The sequence below is a fragment of the Myotis nattereri genome, assembly GCF_964212035.1.
Source record: "Myotis nattereri genome assembly, chromosome: 1".
NCBI lineage: Eukaryota > Metazoa > Chordata > Mammalia > Chiroptera > Vespertilionidae > Myotis > Myotis nattereri.
In genome coordinates this window covers 133,208,894-133,236,295 of record NC_138075.1, presented here as the reverse complement: position 1 = coordinate 133,236,295, position 27,402 = coordinate 133,208,894, and the positions used below count along the sequence as shown (strand labels likewise).

General features: G+C 40.1%; 1 protein-coding gene across 1 annotated transcript in view; it reads right to left on the bottom strand.

Annotated features, from left to right (window-relative positions):
* The window catches only part of STAM (signal transducing adaptor molecule), a 67,591-nt gene extending 57,159 nt beyond the window's left edge, over window positions 1–10,432 (bottom strand). The window contains exon 1 of the mRNA XM_081091354.1: window positions 8,609–10,432. Within this exon, the coding sequence (XP_080947480.1) occupies window positions 8,609–8,648 (40 nt within the window). The 5' untranslated portion in view covers window positions 8,649–10,432. The remainder of the gene's footprint in view (window positions 1–8,608) is intronic.
* Between the last annotated feature and the right edge of the window lie 16,970 nt (window positions 10,433–27,402).

The following is a 27,402-nucleotide window of genomic DNA, read 5'->3' as shown; positions in this document are numbered from 1 at the left end:
ACTCAGGAAATTTTAAGAATTCAGAAGCTCCCTCCCAGGAAACAGAAACAAAGACTATTCAAACTTTTTATTATTTAGCACTCTTATAATGGAAAATCATATATATATATATATATATCTCACAACTCCAAATGAAATTGTTCTAATTGAGGAGTCTCATAGTCCTACCCCATTGACCCTCAACCCCTCTGAAGCCCAAGAAGGCTCAGTGTGTCATCCTAAACAATATCCTCCATTTACTACTTCTTAGAAAAGGGAAGCAAGTTACTACTTTGATCTGTAATGCCTTTAATTCATCATCCTACTGACTGGTAGCCAAGCAGACTTTTTTTAAAAGCATAGTGCATTTTTTCAAAAAAGAACACATTTAAATTTTAAAACCCATCACTTTATTTAAAAGCATAACTGTTATGCTTATTAAAACTTTATATTAAAAAGGTAATAACTAGAAATTATAGAACTCTGTCTGATCAAATATAAGTTACCTATTATCATAACTAAGTATGATCTTACTGTTCCCAAATTAGGTCATATCCAGGAGTGTCTATATAGTCCTTAACAGATGATATGCTGAACACTCATGAACTACCTTTGCTATTTTCCTATGCATAAACAGAATCAGTACCTGACTCAAGCATACATATACAGACAGATCAGAAATGCAACCCATTCAGAGCTCTAAATCCATTCATATCATTTACTGATGCTGCCTCAAGGTCAACAAGCAGAATTCTTCTCAGTTATAATACAAATATTTTTTAAACCAGAAGAATATAAACTACTTGGCAGCAGTTCAACCTGGTTTTATGAATAGCAAATGAAGTCAGAACTATTTACTCTCTAAGACCCTCAAAACAGGGCTTGTGGGAAAAGGAAAAGTGACAACAAAAACAGACTTGCTTCTAAAGAATTCAAAACATAATAATCCCATTTCATCCTCAGATTATCCTTACACAAATACTCAATAAGAGATTGATCAATTTGCCCAGCAATACCCAGAAGATAACATACACAGCCTCGTTTAAATTTCAATAGCCTCAATGGACTGGAGAACTTTTTTCTGATAAGCAGCTTGCTTCTTTTGACTTTTTCAAAATTTATGACTGTCAAAAGATTTAGGGAGGTGAGAAATGCTTATAGGAAAAAGATTTTCAATCAGCTTAGAGATGCTTTTCAAAAATGATCAATGGAGAAAGCAAGTCTTAAACTGTCCTCTTTTGGGGATTATGGAAATCAATTTTTCAGAAATGTTCATCAAATTCCCTGTACCTCCTGACCACTGGAAATCCTATCTACCAAGAAAAGCAATCTGAAGCTCTACTAATCAGAAAGTAGGAGGCATCAAAAGAGAAATGAAAGAGAAGAGCACAAAAGAGAAATGAAAACTTAAAAGCATTAGAAAGAATAGCTTACAGGAAAGGGAAAATAGGAAAAAAAGAAACAATGAGGATAACTTCTTAACCCAGTGGATAGCAGACCTTTAACACATCTGTATGCTTAATTTTATCTGAATATCTTTTTTTTTCTCCTGAGTATCTTTTGACAACAACTGGTACCACCCCTAGAATCCAAGTAGTATCCACAGACACCACAAGTATTCCTAATTTTATAAGAGAAGCTAAAATGTAACTATTGATTATTATATGCCAGGTAATGTGCTAACTAACTGCTTTACATGCAAAGGCCCCTTAAACTAACCCTAATAAAGACTAATTAAGAGAAAGGTTGTCAGGACAGAGGATCCAAACCTGAAAAAACAGTAGCATAAAGCCAACAAGGAAAGAACTTTACCTTGAGGAAAAGTAGTGGAAGGTGAGGCTGATGAGGTAAAAAGGAGCCAATCTATTAGGAAGGTAAAGCATCCAGACTACACACAACAACACCAGAATCCGTGGGGGCATATTCAGTGTGCCTGCCACATAGAAGACAGTACATACTTGCTGTTTAGAATGTAGAGAATTACAACTACAGAAGTCAAGAACAACCTGCAGATTCTTGACATATGTATCTGACTACGTAAACTAAGGAACCAGTCAACAGAACAGAAAAGCACACTAGAGAAGAAAAGTTTAAGTATGATTTTGAGCATGCTGAATTTAAGATATTTGAAGCATACTCAATTCCAGTAAAGAGAATATCAGTCTTTTTGTAAGTATTCCTCATAATAACTCCATGAGCTAAATATTTTTATCCCTATTTACAAAGGTGGAAAATGAACTCATGGGGTTCTATACTTGCCTAAGTCCATACTTTGCCCACTAAGAGCAAATGCTTCAGCTGCAATTTAAACCTAAAGCCATATAGATCAACTAGAGGCCTGCTGCATGAAATTCGTGCATTTGGGAGGGTGGGGGTCTTTCAGTCTGCCCTGCGCCCAGTCCAGGAGCCCTCAGGGGATGTCCAACTAACAGCTTAAGCCTGATCCGCGGGGAGCAGGCCTAAGCCGTCAGTTGGACATCCTCAGCGCTGCCAGGAGAAGCTCCCGCCAAGTGCTGCTGTGCTCACCAGCCATGAGCCTGGCTTCTGGCTGAGTGGAACTCCCCCTGTGAGAGCACACTGACCACCAGGGGAGAGCTCCTGCATTGAGCGTTTGTCCCCTGGTGGTCAGTGCACGTCATGGCGACCGGTCATTCTGCAGTTGGGTCAATTTGCATATTAGCCTTTTATTATATAGGATGGAACAGAACAGAGAACCCAGAAATAGACCCAAGACATTACAGTCAACTAATATTTGACAAAGGAGGCAAGAGCATACAGTGGAGTGAAGAAAGTCTCCAATAAATAGTGTTGGGAAAATTGGACAGATAGATGCAAAAAAGTGAAACTAGACCACCACCTTACACCATACACAGCAATAAACTCAAAACGACAACGAGGTATCACCTCACACCTGTCAGAATGGCTACCATCAGCTGATCAACAAATGACAAGTGCTGGTGAGGATGTGAAGAAAAAAGAACCCTAGTACACTGCTGGTGGGAATGCAAACTGGTACAGTCATTATAGAAAACAGTATGGAGTTTCCTCAAAAAATTACATATGGATCTGCCATTTAACCAGTGATCACACTTATAGTAATACATCCTAAGAAACTTGAACCACCAATCAGAAAGAATGTATGCACCCTTATGTTCATAGCAGCACAATTTACAACAGCTAAGATCTGGAAACAGCCCAAGTGCCCATCAGTAGATGAGTGGATAAAAAAGCTGTGGTACATTTATATCCTGGAATATTATGCAGCAGTAAAAAAAAGTAGAATCTCTTACTCTTTGAGATAGCATGGAGGGACCTGGAGAGTATCATGCTATGTGAAATAAGTCAGTCAGAGGAAAACAAGTATCACAGGATTGCACTCGTATGTGGAACCTAAGTAACAAAATAAACTGATGAATGGAGTGGATCCAGAGACATGGAAGCATGGAACAGAGTGCAGAATCTCAGAGGGAAGGTGGGAGAGGGGAGGTGGGAGGGAGGTAATCAACCAAAGACCGGGTATGCATATATGCATAACCCATGGACACAGACAATACGGTGCTGAAGGTTTGGGGCAGGGGGCGGGGGGCAAATTGGAAGGGGCTAATGGGGGAAAAGGAGGACATATGTAATACTGTCAACAACAAAGAATTAAAAAAAAGAAAAAACAAAAACCCAAAGCCCAAGGTCCTTCCATTACACCATACTGCAAGAGAATAGGACATTAATATTTATGAAGATTAATCTAGCTGTGGTTTATGACAGGGTACACTAAGCAAAACAAAGGAAAAACATGTCCAACTGTAGGATACAAACTGGTCCAAAATAATCTGACTAGTAATGCAAATGTACTATTATAAAAACAAAACTTGATGATTTAGCAGAGGCAGGGGAATGATTCAAAATGCCTCTTGGGTTTCAAGTCAAGCTAACTAGAACATTATAAAACTACTAAATAATGGCTGAAGAACCAGACTAGGAAAGGTAAGTTCAATTTTCTGATAGATTTATTTTCTTAGGTGATAACAAAACACTAAACAGAAATACAAGACTGGTGCCTGGCCGGTATGGCTCAGTGGATGAGCAGCAACCTAGGCACCAAGAAGCTACCAGTTGGATTCCTGGTCAGGGCACATGCCCAGGGTTTCCGGCTTGATCCCGGCAGGGGGCATGCAGGAGGCAGCCAATCAATTAACACTTATGTTTCTAATGTCTATCTCTCTCTCTCTCTAAAATCAATTAAAAAAAACACACAAAAAACACACATATTTAGAAATACAAGACTGCAGATCTATGATAGTTATTGAGTGCTTACTATGTTCTGTCCCTAAGGTACTGGGGATAGAAATGAAAAGTCCTTAGAAGAGGATAAAGGGAGAATAAATGGTGATAGGAGGAGGCTTGACTTGGGGTGGTGAACACACAAATAATATACAGATGATGAATTACAGAATTGTACACTTGAAACCTGTATAATTTCATTAAACGTCACCTCAATAACTTCAATAAAAGGGTTAAAAAAAAAGTTCTTATCCTTATGGGGTTTATATTCCATACAGTCAATCAATCAATCAATGTAGTTGAATATTGCAAAATAATAAGATGGAACAAGAAAACAGTGAGTTGGTAAAGATTAATATTTTTTTTTGCAGAAGGTAGTTAGGGAAAGCCTCTCTTATAAACTGTTTTGAACAGTCTTGAATGATGTGACCGAAGACCTTCAAATACCTGAGGGAAGAATATCCCTGGGAAAGCAAACAGCACAAGATAGATACAAAGGCAGTAATGAGCTTAGAGTGTTTAGACCCAAGAGGCTTAGATGAAAGTGAGTGTTTGCGGATCAAAATCACATCAGATACAGGAAGGAGTCAGATAGGGTACCATAGTAAGGAATTGCATTTCCTTGTAAGTGGGATGGGAAGTTACTGGAGAATGCTGAGCAGGTGACATTATCTGACATTTTTCAAAGATCACTGAGCTTTGTAGATGAGAACTGATTATGTGGGGTAAGAGTGGTAGCAAAGAAAGCCTAATAAAAAGCTTTTGCCATAGTCTATGAAAGAAGTCATGATGACTGGAGTAAAGTAATAGTGGTGAGGCAAGGAGAAGTGATGAGATTCTGGATACATTTTAAAGTAGAGCCCAGGCCACTGTGGCTCAGCTGGATGGAGCATCATCTCAACACCAAAAGGTCGTGGGCTTGATTCCAGGTCAGGACACTTACCCAGACTGGGGGTCAGGGTGTGTACAAGAGGCAACCAATGTTTCTCTCTTTCTCTCTCTCTCTCTCTCTCTCTCTCTCTCTCTCTCTCTCTCTCTCTCTCTCTCTTCTTCCTCATCCCTCTCCCTTTCTCTTCTCTCTAATAAAACAATTACAAAAAATATCCTCAGGTGAAGATTTAAAAAAAAAAAAAGTTGCCCAGCCGGCGTAGCTCAGTGGTTGAGCATCAACCTAGAAACCAAGAGATCACAGTTCGTCCCAGTCAGGGCACACTGTCCTGATAGAATGGATGTGGAGTGTGAAAGGAAATGAAGAATCAATGATGGCTCCTAGACAACAGAGAAGAGTGACAGGAAATACCAATGATGCCATCTACTGAAATAGGTAATGATGAAGGAATGAGTAGAACTATTACTATCTCTATATTCCATATTAAAGAAAACTGGGGCACAGAGTATCTAAGCAACTAGACCAAAGTCACACTGTTGGTAAGCAGCAAACCTGGAAAATGAATTCAGGCAGTGTAGCTCCAGAATCTGAATTCTTAAAGCTAAGCTAAACTGCCTCCTAAGACTCTAAGGGAACAAAATTTGAAAGAAGTTCTAGATCTGAGCTCCAGGTTCAGTTCAACATTTGGAAGTCACAAAAAGGATAAGCCAAAAGAGTCTTAAAAAGGACTTAAAGCAGAAAATCAGGAAAAGTTTGGTGTACTGGAAACCAACTGAATAAAGTATATCAAAGAGGAATGCTAAGAGATCAACAATAAAAAAAATGGACTAGGAATTGACTGTTGACTACTGAATTTGGCAAGATGGAAGTCACTAGGGGCTTTGACATAAAAGCTTGATGGAATGAGTTATATCTATAATTCAAGAGTTGAACTTCACAAGAAATATCCAAAATGAGATCCATTTATTCAGTAACTGTTTACTGAATGTTTATTAGTATCAGACACACTACATGCTGGGAACATCATAGCGAACAAAACAAACAAAAATCCCTGTCCTCGTGGAGCTTACATTCTGATAACATGTCTAGACATTTCTTCAAGGGAAAAGCTATTGCCAGTATTTTGCTTCTTTATATAAAATGCTATATTACATAAATCAGTTCATGAATTCCTTATTCACCATTTCAGTTTATGAATAAAGTAGAAGATAATTTTTAAGTACAAATGTTTACTAATGTTAAATGGTAAATAATTATATCAAGTGATTTAGTGAGAGGACTTTAATACCACTGACATACTCAGTTAAATGTATTCTACATACTGTATTCTACATGCTATCCTAGTAAACTATTTAACATAGGAGTTTATAAGACTCTGTCCAAGGATTATTTATTGGGAGTCTCTGACAGGTCTTCTTAGATAACTTTTCATAATATTTTGATACATGGATCATGAGAAGAGAAAATGCCCAAACCTGACTAACTTTAAAAAGTAAGCTTTTCTGGAACAGAACAATGTTCCTATACTCAGGAAACTTACTATCTAGCAAGCTCACATGACACATTCTCAATTCAACAAATATTAAGCACTTATTATGTAATTAAATAATTAAGGAGCGTAAAAAAAGGATGCCAAATAATTTGGTAAAGATAAACGGTGTTGCAGAAATTTTGAAAAGAGTGGAGATTATGGTAAGTTAGAGCAGTTCTCAACTGGGAGCTATTTTGTGGGCCTGAGGGACATTTAGCAATTTTTGGAAATCTTTTAAATCATGACTGGGGAAGGGAGGTGCCACTGGCATCTAGTGGGTATTTGTCGGGGATGCTTACATTGCGCAGGATAGAACGAACACATACACATACACCAAAGACATTTATCTGGTCCAAACCATCATACTGTTGCTACTGAAAAACCCTAGGATAGAGTAATCAAGAAACAATTCCTGAGCTGGCCTTTCATCATGAGGACATGTAGAAAGGTAGAAGAAATAAAAGACGCAAACATATAAAGGCAAGAAGGAGCCTGCTTTGAACTGGTGGCTGCAGATAGTGAGAAAGGTTTTGTAAGAAACCTTTTGTAAGAAAACATTAAGAAATGTATCTGATCGCAATGAAAAGGTGCATTAAAAGAGTCAGTAGGATATAAAAGTGAACTGGAAGCTAGATTATAAAAAAAACTAGACAAAGGTACTGGAAACGAAAGAAGCAGTTATTAAGAAATTGTTTTACTTTAAGTATTTGCCCTAGAAATTAATGTAATAATTTGTAAAACTACTTAAAGGGCAGCAACCATGTCTTATCAGTACCTCAATTTCTTAAGTCACTGAAGAGTGTCCGGTAAATAGCGTGTGCTAAGTGCTTACTAGATTAAATGCAATTTTTCCAATTAATTATTTACAAGTATTATTGGTGAACTCTAAAGTTCCATCCACTGTACTTAGGACATTCATTTAAACTTGAACCAAAAAAAAAAAAAAAAGCCATCATTTAGGTGACTACTGTATGAAGGCACTGCAGTAGGCACTTACACATATTATTTAACCATGAAGAGGATGTGTTTTTCTCTCTTTAAAGATGCGGATACTGGGGCCCAAAGCGCTGAAGTGGCCTGCCCTTGACTTCACGCAGCTCGGAAGCGGCAGATATCAGATTTAACCCTCTGCTGGCCTTCCCCCGCATCTCCATGGAAGCTTCAGTGATACGCTGTGAGGAAGGGTTAAAAAGGCAAAGCCTGACACCCACCATTCACCACGAAAATACAGAGGCAACTCCACTCACAGCTGTCCTTCCCCTTTCTTTACTACAACAGCTGCAGTCAGATCACCCCAAAATTCTCTGCTCGCAAACTCCAACCCGCGCAGTTAATGCCCTTAAGCCGGAAGAAGATAAACAAAAGCGAACCTGTTGAATCGGTACGGCCGGTCGGTACCTACCGCCAGTGATTCCGAAACAAAAGGGGGGAGGGGCGTTCTACATCCCAAACAAGCCGGCGTTCTCAGACCCACGGCCCGCGCCCCCACTGGCAGCAGCAGCTCGGGTCCTCCATTCGGCCTCAGCGGTGGCCGAGAACCCCACTTGGAGCGCGGACTCAGCATCCCCGCCCCCTCCCCCCCCCCGGAGCCGAGGCGCCCCTCCCCAGCCCCCCCAGCTCGCTTCTCCCAGCGGCTCGGTCCCAGCACCAGATGCCACGCCAGCGGTTCCTCCCGGGCTCTCTCCACCGCAGCCCTTCGGGCCATTCTTCCCAAACCCACGGTCCCGGCTCAAGGCCCACTCCGCGGGCTCCCGGAGTCCCATCTTCCTTCAAAGAGGATGCGCCAAGCCCGCGACCTCCTCCGAACTCTTAAGGTTGGAGCCTCGGGTAAGGGGGACGGCCTGGCCCCGGGGTCCGGAGCGCCCGCAGAGAGCGGGCAGAGCGGGCTGCAGTCCGGGGGGCGGTGCACCGGGAGCGGCAGAAACACTTACCGACATCCTGATCGAAGGGGTTCGTGGCGAAGAGAGGCATCTCCCCCGCGTGCCGAGGTGTCCGCAGGGACTCCCCGTCGACGCCGCGGGAGTCAGGGTGCGGCGGAGGAAGGAGGACCCCTCAGGCAAAAACAGCGACTGACACGGACCCTGCGGGGTCCGCGACAGGCTACCGCCTCACCGGACCCCCAGCAACGGCGGTGGCGACAGCGGCGGCAGCGGCGGCCACGGCTACGGAGCCCAGAATGGCCCCCGCGTGGAGCCTGTCGGGAATCGGGGTGACCTCAGCGCTGCCTGACCAGAACCTGCCCAGAAACTGCCCCTCCAAAACAGGTCCAACCAAAGCGTCCCCTCCACCCGACTTCTCTTTTGATTAGTCATACAGGAGAGTGGCAATAATGCCTGCGTTTTCTTCTTGTGCCTTGGTTTGCAGTCTGCGGGGTACGGGGTCCTCCAGGCGCGCGGAAGCCGACTAACAATCCCAGGAGTGAAAGGGGCTGGGAAAGAAAGGGGTCGCGTTTGTGTTGAGCGAGACCCCCTTTCCCCCCTTCGGTGGGTGGTCCTAACTTTGTAGTTCAGTGGAGGGGGGTGGGAACGCCTGCATTTGGAGTCAACAAGGCTGAGAGTAATTTGCTGTCCCCGGTGACAAGCTTGCTTGGATGAAGTCATGTGAGCGGGACGGCTGGGCTGGCATCCCTGGAGAGGGGAGTGTCGGGCGCTCCCGGGAGAGGGCTGAGGTCTCGCTGGCACCTTCCCCGGAGTCTCCCCGAACGCCCGGCTGCAGAATGCCTGGAAAACGCTTCTCGTTGGGCGTTGGTGGGTACTGACTAACTGTGCAGTCAGTAGGCAGCTGTGCTGGTTGGAAAATAAGTGTCATAACCCAAGAATGCCCCCCCTAAACCGAGCAAAAAAGAAAACTGAAAAATGGAACTAGAAATTGATTGGTGATTCCTAACCACTTAAAATGTTTACTTACTAATTTCACTTACGTTTATTTAACAAATGTCGAAATTTTAAGGAGCATCTGCTGGATGTTGCATCCCATTTGGAACAAACAGCATCTTGCAGGAGAACTGAAATTAGGTAAATTGTGTCCAAAAATAGAGCACTTCCAAATGTAGCATGTAAACAAGTGTTTGCAAAATGTCAGCAACAGTATTAGTAGTGGTGTACAAAGAGTGCTTACAAACATCCATTAAGAATGAAGTTCCATTTCTAAAAGTGAAAATGCAAATTAAAGTAGTATTTGGATACATTTTTGTCATTCAGACATAGAATTAGAAATGTGGAATCATACATTCGCACTGTTGAATTAAGTGTAAATTAATATATTCTTCCTCAAGGAAATATTTGGAAGTATGTAACCAAAGCCTTTAAAAATGTGAACACCTTTGTACCCAGCAATTCTACTTTTTGAAATGTATCCCAAAGACATCCTTTAAGAACATGAGCAAAGATATTCATAACAACATTGCTTATATTACCAAAGCATTGATCACCACTAAAATGTCCAATATTAAGAGATCAGACAAATTACTTCACTTCTTGGGGCCCCAGTTTCCTCTTCTGTAAGAAACAGGAGAAATAATAGGGTTGTGAAGATCAAGTGGATTAATACAAGTGAAACCCTTAGTTGATTAGCATATAGTAAGCATTAAATAAGTATAAGCAATAGTTATAATTAGTATTGGTCCAGTAAACACAGTAGACACGCTGTACTAGTAAAAACTCCACAGCTATTAAAAGTGATAATATAGATGTATCTTTACATAGAATGACATCTAAATACATAAGTTTTTAAAAGCAGGTTACAAAACCATGCAGAATTACAAAATAACCCAGATTTTTTAAGTCTGAAAGGAAATACATGAGAATAGTATTACATGATCCTCTCCGAGTGATAAGATTTGGGTTGGTTTTTAGTTTTCTATGCAGTTTGTGTTTTTCAAATATTTTAATGATGAGCCAACTTTCTTTCAAAAGCAGAAAAAAGTAAAAACATAATGTAAAAAAAAGTGGTACATTTGTAACACTGGTTCTTAACATTTTGAGGAGCCAGAGCTAAGCTTACTTGTGTTTCATTCTGACAGTATAAAATTCGTCCTAAACATCACTATTGGTATGTGAACCAGAGAATTTTCTATCAAAAACCAGTTGTTGATTCCTGGGCTGACAGAATCAGGGGACAACTTGTCCGCCTCAAGTTTCTGAGCAGAGCTGGGGCACATTATTATAATCACCTTGTATCGTAGCCAAATGTTTATGGAAATACATTTGGATGTGCTTTGTGGTTCAGTAATGAGACTGAATTATTCTGTTGCCAGCAATAATCTATGGATCAAATTATTCAAGCCTTGATGATCAATATGTGAGCACTGGGAATAGTGAAGCACTGGGAATTGTTCATCTTGATAGCATTATCTATATATTCTGACTTAGAATATGACTTAGAAGGATGGCTTTAGCTATTTGGGGCTTTTATGATTAATATGCTGTAAATAATAAACATTTCTAAATGTAAAGTTTTAAACATTATTATGTTTAACATAAAAGCCAAATATAAAAAAGTGAAATGAGTTTGTATTTTGAGGTTAGCTTTTCATTATTAGCCCTTAAAACATTGAAACTGCAGGAGTTTCATTTTTCACTATAGTTTTAAAAACACTGTAGAAACTTTATGTCAATTTCATATTCAAATATTTCTGTAATGTGTTTACTAAATTCTGTGGTTAATTTTAAAATGCTAAATCTTTTCTTTGGTTTAATTTTGAAAATTCTTATACATTAAAAAAAAAGCAACATGCAAATGGAACTACTTCAAGAAAAATCTGTAAGTTTAACGTGTAGGGGGAAAATATCCTAGGAGAAGTACTAACACTACTTTAGTTCACACCCTCATTATCTCTTAGATGAATGATTGCATTCACCTCCTACCGGGGTTTTCTCCTTTCCTTATAGACTGAAGTGTGTCCTCCCAAAATTCATAGGTTGATATTCATAATATCAGTGAGGTACTATTTGGAGATGGGGCCTTTGGTGGATGATTAAGTAATGATTAGGTTTAAATGAGATCAGGAGGGTGAGGTCTTCTTGATGGATTAGTAAGAGGAAACACCACGTAAGCACACAGTGAGAAGGCAGCTATGTCTGCAAGCCAGGACTAAACCCATACAGGCACCCTGATCTAGGATCCACTCTCCAGAGCTAAAAAATAAATAAATGTCTATTATTTAAGCCACACAGTCTGTGGTCATTTCTTACGGCAGCCAAGCTAATACACCTGCCTATCTCCCAACCATTCTCCATACCTCTACTAGAATGATTTTTCTAGCTCACAAACCTGATCATATGCCTATGAAATTCTCACATGGTTCTTCGGCCACTCAGTCATTCAATACATATTTATTAACTCCTTATTTGTGCCAAGTACCGTTCTAAAAGCTGGAAATGCCATAGGGATAAAAGCTCTATGTGAGATAACCATTTTCGGAGTCTAATAACCTATGGGAAAAACAGTCATTAAATAAATGATACATTAGCTGCATGATTACAAGCATGCAGATCAGCCTCCTGCCTTCAGGATTAAATCCTAATTCTTTAGTACTACATCGTTACTAAACTGGTCCCTGAATACCTCATCTCAGTTTTTTGTTTTTATCACATTTTCGAATTTTTTTAGTCGTTATTTATTTTCATTGATGAATGTATTACAGATGTTCACTTTTCCACCCCATCTATCCCTTCCATCCCTCCCACCCCTCCCTCAGGCTCCTCAAAGTTTATTCATACCCCCTACTTTAGTTTTTCTGATGCCCCCAGACTTTCCATGGCTTTAAACAAGCAGTTCTTTTTGCCTTTCCTGCTCTGATTCTATACCTTCTGTAAACCTCCACACGTATTTCATTTTTCAGAAGCCTTTCCTGGTGCAGTACCTGACTGGAAATAGGCATGTAATAAAGATTTGTTCATTTGATATTGGTCGCCTCTATCACAGCACTTAATGGTATTCTATTTGTTCCAGGTGTTTTTTACTATGTAAAAATTACCCCAAAGTTGGTATTTTAGGGCAACAGTCATTATTTCTTTTGCTTGCAAATTGGAAATGTGGTCAGTGTTCCTCAGGCACAGCTTGCCCGTCTCGCTCCTTATCAGCAGGGATGGCTCAAAGGGTGGGATGATGACACCTGGGGCTGCGATCTTTTGAAAACTTACACAATTAACGGGTCTTGCAGTTGATGCTGGCAGTTGGTTGGGTCATTGGGGTTGTTAGTCAGAACAACGACAGGGAACCTCCTAAGTGACTGTTTGGTTCCTCCCAGAATACTGAACTGAACATTTCAAGACTCAGGAAAAGGAAACTATCACTGTCCTAAGACCTGAGTTAGGAAATGGGCACGGCATTATTTCAGTCATAGTGTACTGGAACAGGAGTCACAGTGTCTGTCTGTACTCAAGGAGAAGAAATCTCACTTCTTGGTGGAAGGAATATTAAAGAATATGGGGCCACATTTGAAAGCTACCGCAATATTGTAACTTTTCGTCTGTGATTCATTTATCTTTGTATTTCTGGGCTTTTCATAGTAGGTGTTCCATAAATATGTGTTAAATGTAGTAAATAAAGGGTGTTATTAAAATAGCATACTACCATTTCCAGCCACAAGAGATTAACAGGATCTGGACTTTTCATCATATCCAAATAGAACACTGGAATAAAAGGAAACAATTTCAAACATGGGACAACAGACTGATCCCAAGGAGAGCGGAAACAGGCAATAAGCCCCATGATTGCTGCTGCATTAGGCCTACAAGTCATTTTATGAACTGTGCCATATGGATGGGAAACCCAAAAAGAGCCAGAAGTTCTTACTGTATAAATCAGAGTTTGGGGAACCCCGGGGGCTACAATTTGGAGGACAGAACACTGGGAGAGTGCTGTTATGAAGAGAAAAGGCTCCAAAAATCTGCACAGGAATTAATTTGAGACTCTGGCTGACCACTAATCTAGTCATGGATATTGTAAATCTCTACAAGTCTGAGTAAAGAACTTTCAAGGTAAGGACTATTACCAAGGAAGCAAAATCTGAAAGATCCCAAGAATTCACACAAGGGCAATGTCCTAGTGCTAGGGAGTAGCCTGAGAGAGAAAGCTACTCTAGGTTTTCTTTTTTAAAAAGCCTAAAAGTTAACTTTTAAAAAGATGAAGATGGATAACACATATAACTAACTTATACAAAGGTCAGAACAAAGTAATAAATTTAAAAGGAATATTCTCCCCCAAAATTCTGTCAAGAATGTAAAATTCTACAAAGGCAAGACTCTTATAAAAAAGTTACTGAACACGTGAAGGGCCAGGAAAATGTGATCAATAACCAGTGGGGAGAAATCAGTCCTTAGAAATAAATCCAGAAATTAAAGAGATGATGGAACTAACCCATAAGAATATGTTTATTGGAACTATTATCTGCATACTCAAGGAAATTGCAAACAGATGAACATAATGAAGAGAGAAATAAAAGATAAAAACAGATCCAGAGACAGAGAAGCATCTATCAGACCGTCAAACGTCAGAGGGAAGGTAGGGGAGGGTGGGTGTAAGGGGGAGAGATCAACCAAAGACTTATATGCATGCATATAGACCTAACCAATGAATACAGACAACAGCAGGGTGGGGGCATGAGTCGGGGGGGGGGGGCGGTGGCGGGGATAAGGGCACATATGTAATACCTTAATCAATAAAGAAAAAAATAATATACACCAAAAGGGAAAATAAGATATAAAAAAGGAGCAAATGGAAATTCTAGAGATGAAAATATATCTAAGGTGAAACTTTTGACCCTGTCTGGGTAGCTCAGTTGGTTAGAGTGTAGTCCTCATATGCCAAAGTTTCAGGTTTGATCTCCAGTCAGGGCACATGCAAGAATCAACCCTTGAATGCATAAATAAGTGGAACAACAAATTGATCTCTCTCAAATAAAAAAATTAAAAAATTTTAATTGAAACTTTCACTACATAGGATTAACAGATTAGACATTGCCGAAGAAAAGATAAATAAACTTGAAGATATAGCAATGGGATGTCTACAAGTTGAAGCACACAGAAGAAAAAAATTAACAGAACCTCAATGACATGTAGGAAAAATAAAGCTGTCTAACATGTATGGAGTTTCACAGGAAGTGAAAAATGGAGTAAATATATTTTTAAATGCCCAAATGTTCCCAAATTTAATAAAAACTATATTCCCACTGATGTAAGAATATAAATGAACCCTAACCATAATTAACAACACAGTAAAAAAATGATATCAAGGCACAGCATCAAATTGCTGGAAGTCACTGATAAAGACAGTCTTAAGACATTCAGTAAACAAGACATTATAAACAGGAATGAAAATACAAATTATAGTAGACTTCTAATCAAACTATGCAAAATAAAAAATAACAGTGGAACAGTACCTTTAAAGTCCTAAACTTACAAACTGTCAACCTAGATTTCTCTATCAGCAAAAATATATTTCAAAAATGAAGACGATGTCCCTCTCCTGGGTAGAGTTGCACCTGGATTGGTGATGCTTGTCTCATATCAGCCAGGGGCAAAGTAACTCTTTGTTTATCCCAGCTTGGTTTTTGGTCTGTGCCTGTGCCTGGTTCATGCCCTGGCTGCATCAGAAAACAAAACAAAAAAAGAAGGTGAAATCACAAATTACATACAAAAAATATCATCACCAGCAGAGACCTATTCACGGAGAAATGTTAAAACATACAAACTAAAGTAACTTCTTTAGACCAAAGCACTCCCTCCATGATATTACTCCTCACGTAGGCATGAAGAACATGAAAAGGATCATGAATTTCTACTCATTTTAAATTTTTTTATAAACATTAACTATATATTATGGGGCTGATAACATAGGGTAGAAGTAAAATATAGGAAAACAGTAACACAAAGGATGGAAGAAGGAAAATAGAAATACAGTGTTGGAAGAGTTCTTATATTACACATAAAGTGGTATAAATATTATTCAAAAGTAGTCTGATAAGTTAAAAACGTATACTGCAAGCCCTAGAGCAATATCCTCCCCCTCCCCCCAAAATCAAATAAAGGTGATAGGCAATGGTGGAAATAAATGGAATTTTAAAAAATTAAAATAATTCCATTTATTTCCACCATTGACTATCCTATCTAATAAAGAGGGAATATGCTAATTGACCCTCACACCATCACAAAGATGGCGGCGCCCACAGCCAATAAGGACGGGATATGCTAATTGACTTCCCTCAAAGATGGCGGTGCCCACAACCACAAGATGGAGGCGCCCAGTCCCCTCAGCCCCCCAACTGCCCAGGGCCAGCCTGAGGCGCAGGCAAGCCTAGGATGTCGGCTGCATGGGGCGAACAGGCTGGCGGGGGGGGCCTTGAGGGGCGACCAGGCTCATGGGGTGGGGGGCAGTTAGAGGGCAACTGGATGAGCAACACTCACCAGCTGGTCAGGGTTTGTGGTCATCCAGCTGTCTGTTTGCAGCTGGTACATCCTGAAGGATCTTTGAAAATGAAGACCTCACCAAGGAATCTGCTTCTCCCCAGCATTTGCCATTCAAAGACTTTTCAAAAGCTTTCATGGACATTAAAATAAGCCCAGATTTTCAAAACAGATAACTCCAATTTTGAAGGTAATTCAAAGTTTCCTGCCAGAATGAAAGTTGTATGTGCTTACTGTAGTGACATTTACAAGAAAAAAGGTCATCTTCATTCTCAGGTTCCCTGTGTTACGTATGTGCCAATGTAGATGTTTCCCAAAGGAGCATTTAAAATGTTAATTTAAAATTTTTTATTGATTGATTTTTAGAGAGAGAAACATCGATTTGTTGTTCCACTTATTTATACATTCATTGGTTGATTCTTGTATGTGCTTTTATCTGAGATCGAACTCAAGAGCTTAGCATATAAGGAGACTGCTCTAACCAACTGAGCTACCCAGTCTAAGCTAAAATATTAATTTTTATATTGTGCTTAGTCTAACATAATTAATGTTTATAATGGCATGTGTGCCTGTTTTGTTTCATTTTCATGATCAATTTTGTAAGGTATGAAATAGTTCTCCAGGAATGAAGTTCTTACCTATAAGAATAATAATTCTATAGATTAGAAAGATTTTACTCACAAAGATTTGACTTTCAACTGCCAGCCTAGAACCAAATTTGTATAGATGGATTCTGTTTTAGAGGAGATTATAGATAAATTCAACCTGAGGACATTACTGTGACTCTGTTTCCACATCAATAAGAAATTGAATTAATTCTAATATTTCTTCCAAACCACAGTACTCAACTTATCATTTTTTAGATTAATACCTCTGTTTTGAGGTTTCTCACTCTTCACATTTGAGTTCTCATTCTCTTTCTTTACTAGCCAACCAGAGGAGCCACCACTGCTGTGAGCATTTGCTTTTAATTGTATTCCATGACTTCTGCTGTATTTCACAATACTCTCCTCTGGAGTCCACCAGCTTTCTTCTCTCCCAATGGCATTACTTCATATTAATGATATTGTTGCTCTTATCCTGTTGAAATTACCACACCAAACCTGGTCAAGTTTCATCCCCATATGCTAAAAACATGCATTTATGGATTACTAACATCACTAACACTATCACTAATACAAGCCACTAAACCTATATGATTTCAAGATTTTTCATAAGAGTATGATAATCCAGATAGTATGGTATTGGTGTATAGACAAATAGATGAATAGAACAGAATAGATATTTCAGAAATACAACTATACGTATATGGGCACTGATTTTTGACAAAGGTACAAAAGCAATTCAGTGAAGCCTTGTCAACAAATGTTCACAGATGCTTTATTTGTAACTGAAAAAACCCAAGTGTCTAAATATGAATGAATAAACGAATTATCTGGTGAGAAGATAAATAAATTGTGGCGTATCCATAGAATGGGGTACTTACTGCTCAGCAGTAAAGGGGAGTGAATTATTGATACACACCATAGCATGGATGAATCTCTAATTTGGGGCCAGTTACATAATTTGTGAGACACAGTGAAAAATAAAAATATAGGTCCCCTTGCTCATATATTATTAGGAATTTCAGAACAGTGACAATAGAGCATTAAACTAAGTGCCAGGCCCTTTTAAGCACAGGATCCTGTGGGACTGCATAGGTCTCATGCCTGTGAACCTGGACTTGCTCAAAATAATTATTTGAGGGAAATAAGCCAGACAAAAAAGAATATATATGTATGACCTCATTTATATAAAATTATTGGAAATTGCAAACTAATTTGTAGTGATAAAAAGCTGGTCAGTGGTTGCCTGGGGACATTCAGAGGATGGGATGGGGCAGGAGGAAGAGATTAAAAAGTAGCACAGGGAGCCTGGCCTGTGGCGCTGGCGTGGCTTAGTGGTTGAGTGTCAACCTATGAATCAGGAGGTCAAGGTTTGGTGCCTGGTCAGAGCACATGCTCAGGCTATGGGCTACTAGTATAGTCTCAGTGTGGGGTCTGCAGTAAGTAGCTGATCAATGATTCTCTCTCATCATTGATGCTCCTATCTCTCTCTCTCCCTCTCCCTTCCTCCCTGAAATCAATAAAAATATATTTTAAAAAATGCAACATAAAAATAAAGTACCACAGGGAAACTTTGGGGGATGATGGATATGTTCACTATTTTGATTGTGGAAAAGATTTCAGAGATGATACATATGTCAAAACTTATTAAATGATGCATTTAAAATAGATGCATTTTATTGTATGTCAATTATCCCTCAACAGAGCTATTAAAATTGCAAAATAGTTTTTTAAATATATTTTATTGATTTTTTACATAGAGAAGGGAAAGAGATAGAGAGTTAGAAACATCGATGAGAGAGAAACATCGATCAGCTGCCTCCTGCACATCCCCCACTGGGGAAGTGCCCGCAACCCAGGTACATGCCCTTGACCGGAATCGAACCTGGGACCCTTCAGTCCGCAGGCTGACACTCTAGCCACTGAGCCAAACTGGTTTCGGCAAAATTGCAAAATATTGATTGACCTTAGAGAAGCCTTTTTCAAAATATAGTCACACTCTAATATGCAATTCTTCCCCACAGACAAAATATACACAAATATAAGTTAAGTAAAAGCAGAAGACAGTCTAGATGAATTAACTGCTAAAATGAATGACATTTTAACAATACTAACTGTTTTAGCGAGGGGAAATAAGCATCCAGTATGAGTTGGAGTGGTCAGGGAAAGCCAGTTGAAAGAATTGGTATTGAATGCAGCCGTGAAGAGTGAATGAGATTTATGAAAACAAGAAGGAAGGCAAAATAGCTTTTTGGGTAGGATGCTAAGAATGGAGAATTGGATTAGTTCATGGAAAATGAATAGACCTGCTTTAATGGATCATAGTATTTTGGTGACAGGTACTTAATAAGAAATAATGTTCTACTAGAGACAGAGAAGCATGGATCAGATGCTCAAACCTCAGAGGGAAGGCAGGGGAGGGTGGGGCTAAGGGGGAGAGATCAACCAAAGGACTTGTATGCATGCATGTAAGCATAACCAATGGATACAGACACCGGGGGATGAGGGCATGAGTGGGGGGATGGGGAAAATGGGGGAATAAGGACACATTTGTAATACCTTAATCAATAAAGGAAAAAAATGTCAAAAAAAAAAAAAAAGAAAGAAAAGAAATAATGTTCTATTGGCTCCCCTGGCCTCAGGTTATAGTAGAAAGCCCTGAAGGCAACTTAAGTAATCAGTTTTTATCCTAAATGCAAGGGCTAATCTATAGATTGATAAAATAAAAGATGTGAGAAATCAAACCCTCTTTGCTTTCAATTAGGCTACCTCAATTTTCTCTACCTTAAAATATCTCTATCTCCAATTTTCATTCCTTTCTGAAAAAAAAAAAAAAAAACCTGTCTTTTCTCTTTGAAACCTAATTTCTCTGTTCTACCTTCCTAATCCTTTACTATCCAACAATTAGAGGGATTTTGCTTCATAAAATAGCCTATTTCACATAGACAATCAATCTCTCCCTATCTTATGGCACCTTCACGTCAGAAAATAAACAAAAACTTTTTTTTCTTTGTTGTGTCTCAAGGTATCTCCTTATTTATTCCCCGCTTCATGCTGAAAGTGACCACCAACGTAGTTCTGTCCTTTATGACTTCTCTCCTAGACTACTGATCTCATTTCCTGAATCTCCCCTCCTCTCCTCCCATTCCAATCTATTCAATATATTGTTCCCAAACCTTTGAAAAGAGGTTTCTTTAATATGGTTTTCCTTCTCACAAGTCTTCAGAAGTTCACCGCTGCCTTTTAAAATAGGTGGAAAATGGAAGAAACATGAGTCCTGATGGAATCAGAGTCCTAGACTTTGGGCCATAAAAACCCCTTATTTGTATAAGCCATTGTTTGATAGATTTTCTTCTGGTTTCAGTAGAGTATATTCCTGACATAAATATTAATGATTTATATCTCATACCTCAAATTTTGTGAATTAAAAACTCTTCTTTCTTAAAATCCTATCTAATAATAGACAAACATGGTAATTAACCTTACCTCTGACACGCTTCCCATTGACTAATCAGGGTGATATGCAAATTAACTGCCACCCAAGATGGCGACTGGCAGCCAGGCAGCTGAAGCAAACAGGAGGCTTTCTTGCTCCAGTGAAGGAGGAAGCCAAGGTTCCCCACCTGCCACTGCCAGCCTCTGAGCTTGCACTCCAAGCAACTATGTTGCAATTATAGAAGCTAAACAAACCCCATGCTTTCAGCCAGCTGGCCGAGCTGGAGTTGCAACAGTGTTTCAATTATAGAAGCCAAACAAACCAGATACCTGCTTTCAGCAGTCGAGGTCTCAGAGCTGGAGCCAAGCCTCAGAGCTAAAGCCGACTCTCAGTTCCAGTGACAGCCATAGAAGGTAAATAAATCCCAGAATAAAAAAAAGAAAGAAAAAAAGGAGAGTTTGGGAGCTTCAGTCACCCGCCAGCCTGAAAACAGCCCTCAGCCCCTCACCCAGACTGGCCAGGCACCCCAGTGGGGACCCCCACCCTGAAGGGGGTGTGACCAGCTGCAAACAGCCATCATCCCCTCACCCAGGCTGGCCAGGTACCCAAGCGGGACCCCCACCCTGATCCAGGACACCCTTCAGGGAAAACCAGCCAACCCCCACCCATGCACCAGGCCTCTATCCTATATAGTAAAAGGGTAATATGCTTCCCAGCACTGGGATCAGCAGAGCCACAAGGCCTCACACCCCGGGATCAGTGGAGCCTCCCAGCACTGGGATCAGCGGAGCAGCGAGGCCTCACTGCCCCTGTGTCAAGTGGAGACACAAGGCCGCCTGGCACTGGGATCAACGGAGCTGCGAGGCCTCCCATCACCGGGATCAGCTGAGCAGTGAGGCCTCACTGCCCCGATGTCAAGCGGAGCAGCGAGGCCTCCCAGCACTGGAATCAGCGGAGCCACGAGGCCTCCTGGCCCCTGGAGCAGCGTGACAGGGGGCAGCACCCAAACCCCCTGATCGCCCTGTGGCTCTGTGGGTGACGGGGCGGGGCCACTATCCGCCCTGCTCTGTTCGTGACAGGGGAAGGTGCCCCAACCCCCTGATCAGCCCTGCTATGTGTGTGACAGGGTGCTGCGCCCCAACCCCCCCCATGGGCTCTGCTCTGTGTGTGACGGGGTGGAGCCGCAACCTCCCCATCAGCCCTGCCCTGAGTGTGACGGGGGGAGTGCCCCAACCCCTTGATCCGCCCTGCTCTGTGTGTGACAGGGGGCAGTGCCCCAACCCCCTGATCCGCCCTGCTCTGTGTGTGACAGGGGGCTGCACCTAGGGATTGGGCCTGCCCTCTGCCACCTGGGAGTGGGCCTAAGCCAGCAGGTCATTATCTCCTGAGGGATCCCAGACTGTGAGAGGGCACAAGTGGGGCTGGGGGACACCCGCCCCCCCCACCAGTGCACAAATTTTTGTGCACCGGGCCTCTAGTAGATAAATAAAATAGAATGGTTCTTAATATATTTATATTCTGTCTCTCTTAATACTTTTAAGATGTAGTGAAACTACACAATGCAAAGTTCCTCCAGCTTGTTTTTCCTGCCCCCATGTTCATGGCAAGCCCTTTGCCTACAATAACTTCTTGCAATTTTTCTGTTGGAATTGTACTTATCCTTCAGGTATTCAAGTGATTTCTTGCATGAAGCAAGCCTTTCTGAGCCCCTAAACAAGTTACAGTTTCTGACAGCTCTTTAAGTTCCCCAGCACTTTGATACTGACTTTTATCATTTATTTTACTTTGCATTTGATAATAGAATATGGACTTTGGCGTCAGATAGAACTATAAATCACTACCTATTAGTTTTTTTACCTTGAACAACTTTTTTTTAAAAAAAAATATTTTTTTATTGGTTTTAGAGAGTGAGGAAGGGAGAGGGAGAGAAGTATCGATGGGCTGCCTCTAGCACAGTGGTTCTCAACCTTCCTAATGCCACGACCCTTTAATACAGTTCCTCATGTTGTGGTGACCCCCAATTTCATTGTTACAAATTGAACATAATTAAAGCATAGGGATTAATCACAAAAACAATATGTAATTATATATGTGTTTTCCGATGGTCTTAGGCGACCCCTGTGAAAGGGTCGTTGGACCCCCAAAGGGGTCGCGACCCACAGGTTGAGAACCACTGCTCTAGCACCAACCCTACTGGGGATTGAGCCTGCAACCAGGGCACATTATCTGACGGGGAATTGAACTGGTAACTTCTTAGTGAATGGCCCAATGCTCAACCAACTGAGCCATACTAGCTGGACTTGGGCAAGTTTCTTAATCTCTCCAGACTTCAATTACCCCATTTGTAAAATGTGAATACTAATACCTACCTGTAAAGATTGTTGTGTGGATTAAATCAACTGAAGTGCCTGGCATAGGAGAGGTGGTATGCTACTAACATATTTTGGAGCATATGTATGATTTTCTTATCTATTATAAAGTACTGTTAACTTCATGAGGACAAACCCTATTTTCATTCATTTTGGTATTACCTATTTGTAATACATATTACAAATTAGTACATATTAATTAGTACATATTAATTTATCAACTTACAAATTAGTACATATTAATTTATCAACTTTTTAAAGGGAAAGTTTTACAAGTCTGTTAGCATGTTACTCTTAAGACATTTAAAAGGTTTTTTTTTTCCAAAGTGTCACATTCAGCTCTGGCTGGTGTGGCTCAGTTGGTTTTGTACTATCCTGTGTATCAAAAGGTAGAGCTGGCTTGATTCCCAATCAGGGCACATGCCCAGGTTGCAGTCTCCATCCCCAGTAGGGGGTGTGCAGGAGGCACCTGGCTGATGTTTGTTTCTCACATTGATGTTTCCCTCCCCCTCCCCCTCCACCTCTCCCTCTCCTTTCCCTCTCTCTCTCCCTCTCCCCCCTCTCTTTAAAAACCAATAAAAAATCTTTTTTTTGAATGTCACATTCAACTTTGTAAAAAACATAGCCATTGGCCTGGTATGATGCCTCAGTTGGTTGGAGCATCATCCCCCACACCAAAAGGTTGCAGGTTCAATTCCCAGTCAGGGAACATACTGGATTGTGGGTTCAATCCCTGATGGGAGCACATAAGGGATCCAACTGATTGATGTTTTTTTTTTCTCACATCAATGTTTCTTTTTCTCTCTCTCTCCCGCTTCCTCTTCCTCGAAAAATCAATCAAAAACATATCCTCAGGTGAGGATAAAAAAAAAAGTTAGAAAAAAGATAGCCATTGTAAAAATGAGTTACATTTCATGTCATATTTAATGGTTTAAAGGAATAATTGAATAATTGGAAGAGAAACTATTAACTGCAATATACAAGCCCATTCTGCTACAGTATGTGTGTTTTATGTTAAACATATCAATAATGTTGTAAATTTTACACTTCAAAATATTTATTATTCATGATACTTTATTTATTTTTTAAAATATATTTTATTGATTTTTTAAAGAGAGGAAGGGAGAGGGAGAGAGAGTTAGAAACATCGACGAGAGAGAAACATCGATGAGCTGCCTCCTGCACACTCCCTACTGGGGATGTGCCCACAACCAAGGTACATGCCCTTGACCGAATCGAACCTGGGACCCTTCAGTCCATAGGCCGACGCTCTATCCACTGAGCCAAACTGGTCAGGGCTATTCATGATACTTTAAAATCAACCCCATGTAATAATTTACGCACAAAGAAATGCATCCATTTTATGTTTCATATAATGAGTTTTGACAAACGTATATACCACAATCATTGAATAGACATTTATATTACTCCAAAAGGATTCCTGTGTCTATTCCCAGTCAGTTCTATCCACACACATACCCCCAGTGCCAGGCAGCAACTTTTCTCTTTTTTGTCATTGTAGATTTTCCTTTTGTAGAGTTTCATATAAATGTAATCATTACACTATGCAATCTTCTGTGTCTGTCTTCCTTTGCTCAGCTAAAGTTTATGAAATTCATTCATATTGTCTGTACAGTAGTGAGTTCTTTTCCATTGCTGAATAATATTCCACGAGTGAGTACACTACAATTTGTTTATCCGTTCACATGTTGATGGATTATTTTCAGGGGTTACTATGAATAAAACTGCTGTGAACACTTGTGTCCAAGTCTTTGTGTGAACCTATTTTCCTTCTCTTGAATAAAGTCCTAGGAATGAAATTTCTGGGTCATATGCAAGTGTATGTTGATATTTTTAAGAAACTGTCAAATCCTTTTCCCAAAGTTGTATCTCTTTTGCCATGTATGAGAATGCCAATTGCTCTACATCCTTGCCAACATTTAAAAACATTAGATGTAGTGATATCTCATTGTGTGTTTAATTTGCATTTCTAATGGCTAATAAGACTGAGCATCCTTGCATGTGCTATTATTTCTATATCTTCTCTGTGAAGTGTCTATTGAAATCTTTTGCTCACTTAAAAATACCAGGTTGTTGTATTATTGAGTTGTACGGATTCTTTATATATAGTAAGTATTCTGGATACAAGTTCCTTATCAGCTACATTGTGAATATTTTCACTTTTTAAATGGTGTCATTGGAATAACAGAAGTTTTACATTTTGATGAAGTTCCATCTGTCTTTTCTGATTAATGCCTTTTTTTTTTTGTCATTGTATCTAAGAAATCTTTACTTTCCTCAAGGTTCCAAAGATGCTGTTTTCTTCTAGAATTTTATAGTTTAGTTTCTATGATAAGGTCTATGATCCATATCAAATTAATACTCGTCTCTGGTATAACATAAGGAGCAAGGTTCATTTTGTTTGTGTGTAGATATCCAATTGTCTCAGCACCATTTGTTGAAAAGACTTATCTTGAATCTGTTGAAAATCAGTTGACATATGCATCTGGACTGTATTCTGTTTCAATGATTTGTATGTCCATCCTTATGCCTACCTACCACACTGTCCTATAAACTGTGGTTTTATACTAAGGCTTGAAAACAGATATGTATGTGCTCCAACTTTGTGATTTCTATGCATGTATTTCCATATAAATTTGAGTCACCTTGTCAAATTAACTTTTTCTTCTTCTGGGATTTGGGGATAACTGACAAGTTTTACAATCCCGAGTCCTCTAATTCATAAGCATGAATAGCTATTTATTCAGGTCTTTATTTCTCTTGGCAGTGATTTATAGGGTTCAGGTCTTGTACATATTTTAGGTTTATTCCTATACATTTCATGTTTTGGGATGCTGATGAGCACTATATGGTTTTATTTTTCAATTTCAATTCCCAGTTGTGCTTTTCTACTATATAGAAAATGTTTGATTGTTACACTGACCTTGTGTCCTGCAACCAGTTCCAGTAATATTTTTTTGTAGATTCCTTAGGATTTTCTAATCACACAATGTTGTTATTTGCCAATAGTTTCACCTCTTCCTTTCCAATTTAAATGCCTTTAAAAATAGTAGTTCACAGTGTTCATCAAATTTGAACAATTTTGAACAATTTTTATATCTTCTTAGGCCAGTGGTCGGTAAACCGCGGCTCGCGAGCCACATGCGGTTCTTTGGCCCCTTGAGTGTGGCTCTTCCACAAAATACTACGTGCGGGCGTGCACGTACAGTGCGATTGAAACTTCGTGGCCCATGCGCAGAAGTCGGTTTTTGGCCTGGGCGAATCTACTTTGAAGAAGTGGCGTTAGAAGAAGTGGGGGTACGTTCACTGAGGTCGACCCCTCAGATTGAGGATGTTTTTAGCAAAGGCCAGCTTAGGAGTACCCTAATTAAGTTAATAACAATGTACCTACCCTATATAGTTTAAGTTTAAAAAATTTGGCTCTCAAAAGAAATTTCAATCATTGTACTGTTGATATTTGGCTCTGTTGACTAATGAGTTTGCCGACCACTGTCCTAGGTGCATCTCAAACTCCCGTACCCCATTTCCCCCTTCCCCTATTGGAATGTCCTCCTCAAAATTATCTAAATTCTCCTTTGAGACCGCATGGAGGGACCTGGAGAGTATCATGCTAAGTGCAATAAGTCAGTCAGAGGAAGACAAGTATCACATGATTGCACTGATATGTGGAATCTAAGTAACAAAATAAACTGATGAATGGAATGGATTCAGACATGGAAGCATGGTACAGAGTGAGGAATCTCAGAGGGAAGGTGGAAGAGGGTGGGTGGGAGGTAATCAACCAAAGACCTTGTATGCATATATGCATGGCCCATGGACACAGACAATAGGGTGCTGAAGTTCTGGGGGGAATCAATAGGGGGAAAAGGGGGACATATGTAATACTTTCAATAATAAAGAACTATATTTTTAAAAAAGACAAAAATTAAAATTATCTAAATTCTCTGGAGCAGGCTGGTAGAACTGCCTGGGCAGTGGGCTGAGAGCCTGGATCACCACCCTCCTGGACCAGGTTCCTTTTTTTCCTCTTTGGTGCAGTCCCTAACCTTCTCCTATGGGTGACGATGACTGCATACCCTGAGAAGCTCACGGAGCTGGGTCTCTAGTCCTCAGGTGGCCGTCCCCTGACTGTGGCCAGTAGGAAGGCCTAACAAGCGGATTGCTTCTGTTGGCCTGTGCAGAAAATCTTTTCCTATTTCTATATCTTCTCTGTGAAATGTCTATTGAAATCTTTTGCTCATTTAAAAATACCAGATTGTTGTATTATGAGTTATAAGGATTATTATTATTTTTTTTTAAACGCAGGAGGCATTTCCCCTACTGGGGATTAAGCCCACAATCTGGGCATGTGCCCTTGACCGGAATTGAACCAGGGGCCCTTCAGTCCCCAGGCAGATGCTCTATCCACTGAGCCAAACTGGCTAAGGCAAGGATTCTTTATATATATAGTATTCTGGATACAAGTTCCTTATCACAATATACATTGTGAATATTTTCACTTTTTAAATGATGTCATTGGGATAACAGAAGTTTTACATTTTGATGAAGCCCCATCTGTTTCTCCTTTTCTGAGTAATGCCTTTTATTGTCATTGTATCTAAGAAATCTTTGCCTTCCTCAAGGTTCCAAAGATTCTGCTTTCTAGAATGTAGTTTTAGTTTTTATGATAAGCTTTTACCAACGGAGTTCAGGTGTCATCAGAAAAGTGCTAACGTGCTGATTTGGGGTGACTCAAAATGTTTCAGGCCTGTAACTGGTTTACACTTACATCTCACAGCAACCTCATGAGATAGGTTTTTAAATTCTCCCCATTGAGGAAACTGAGGCATAGAGAGGTTTAGTTGCCCACAACTAATAAGACTGGTGGAACCAGAAATGTGGAATTTG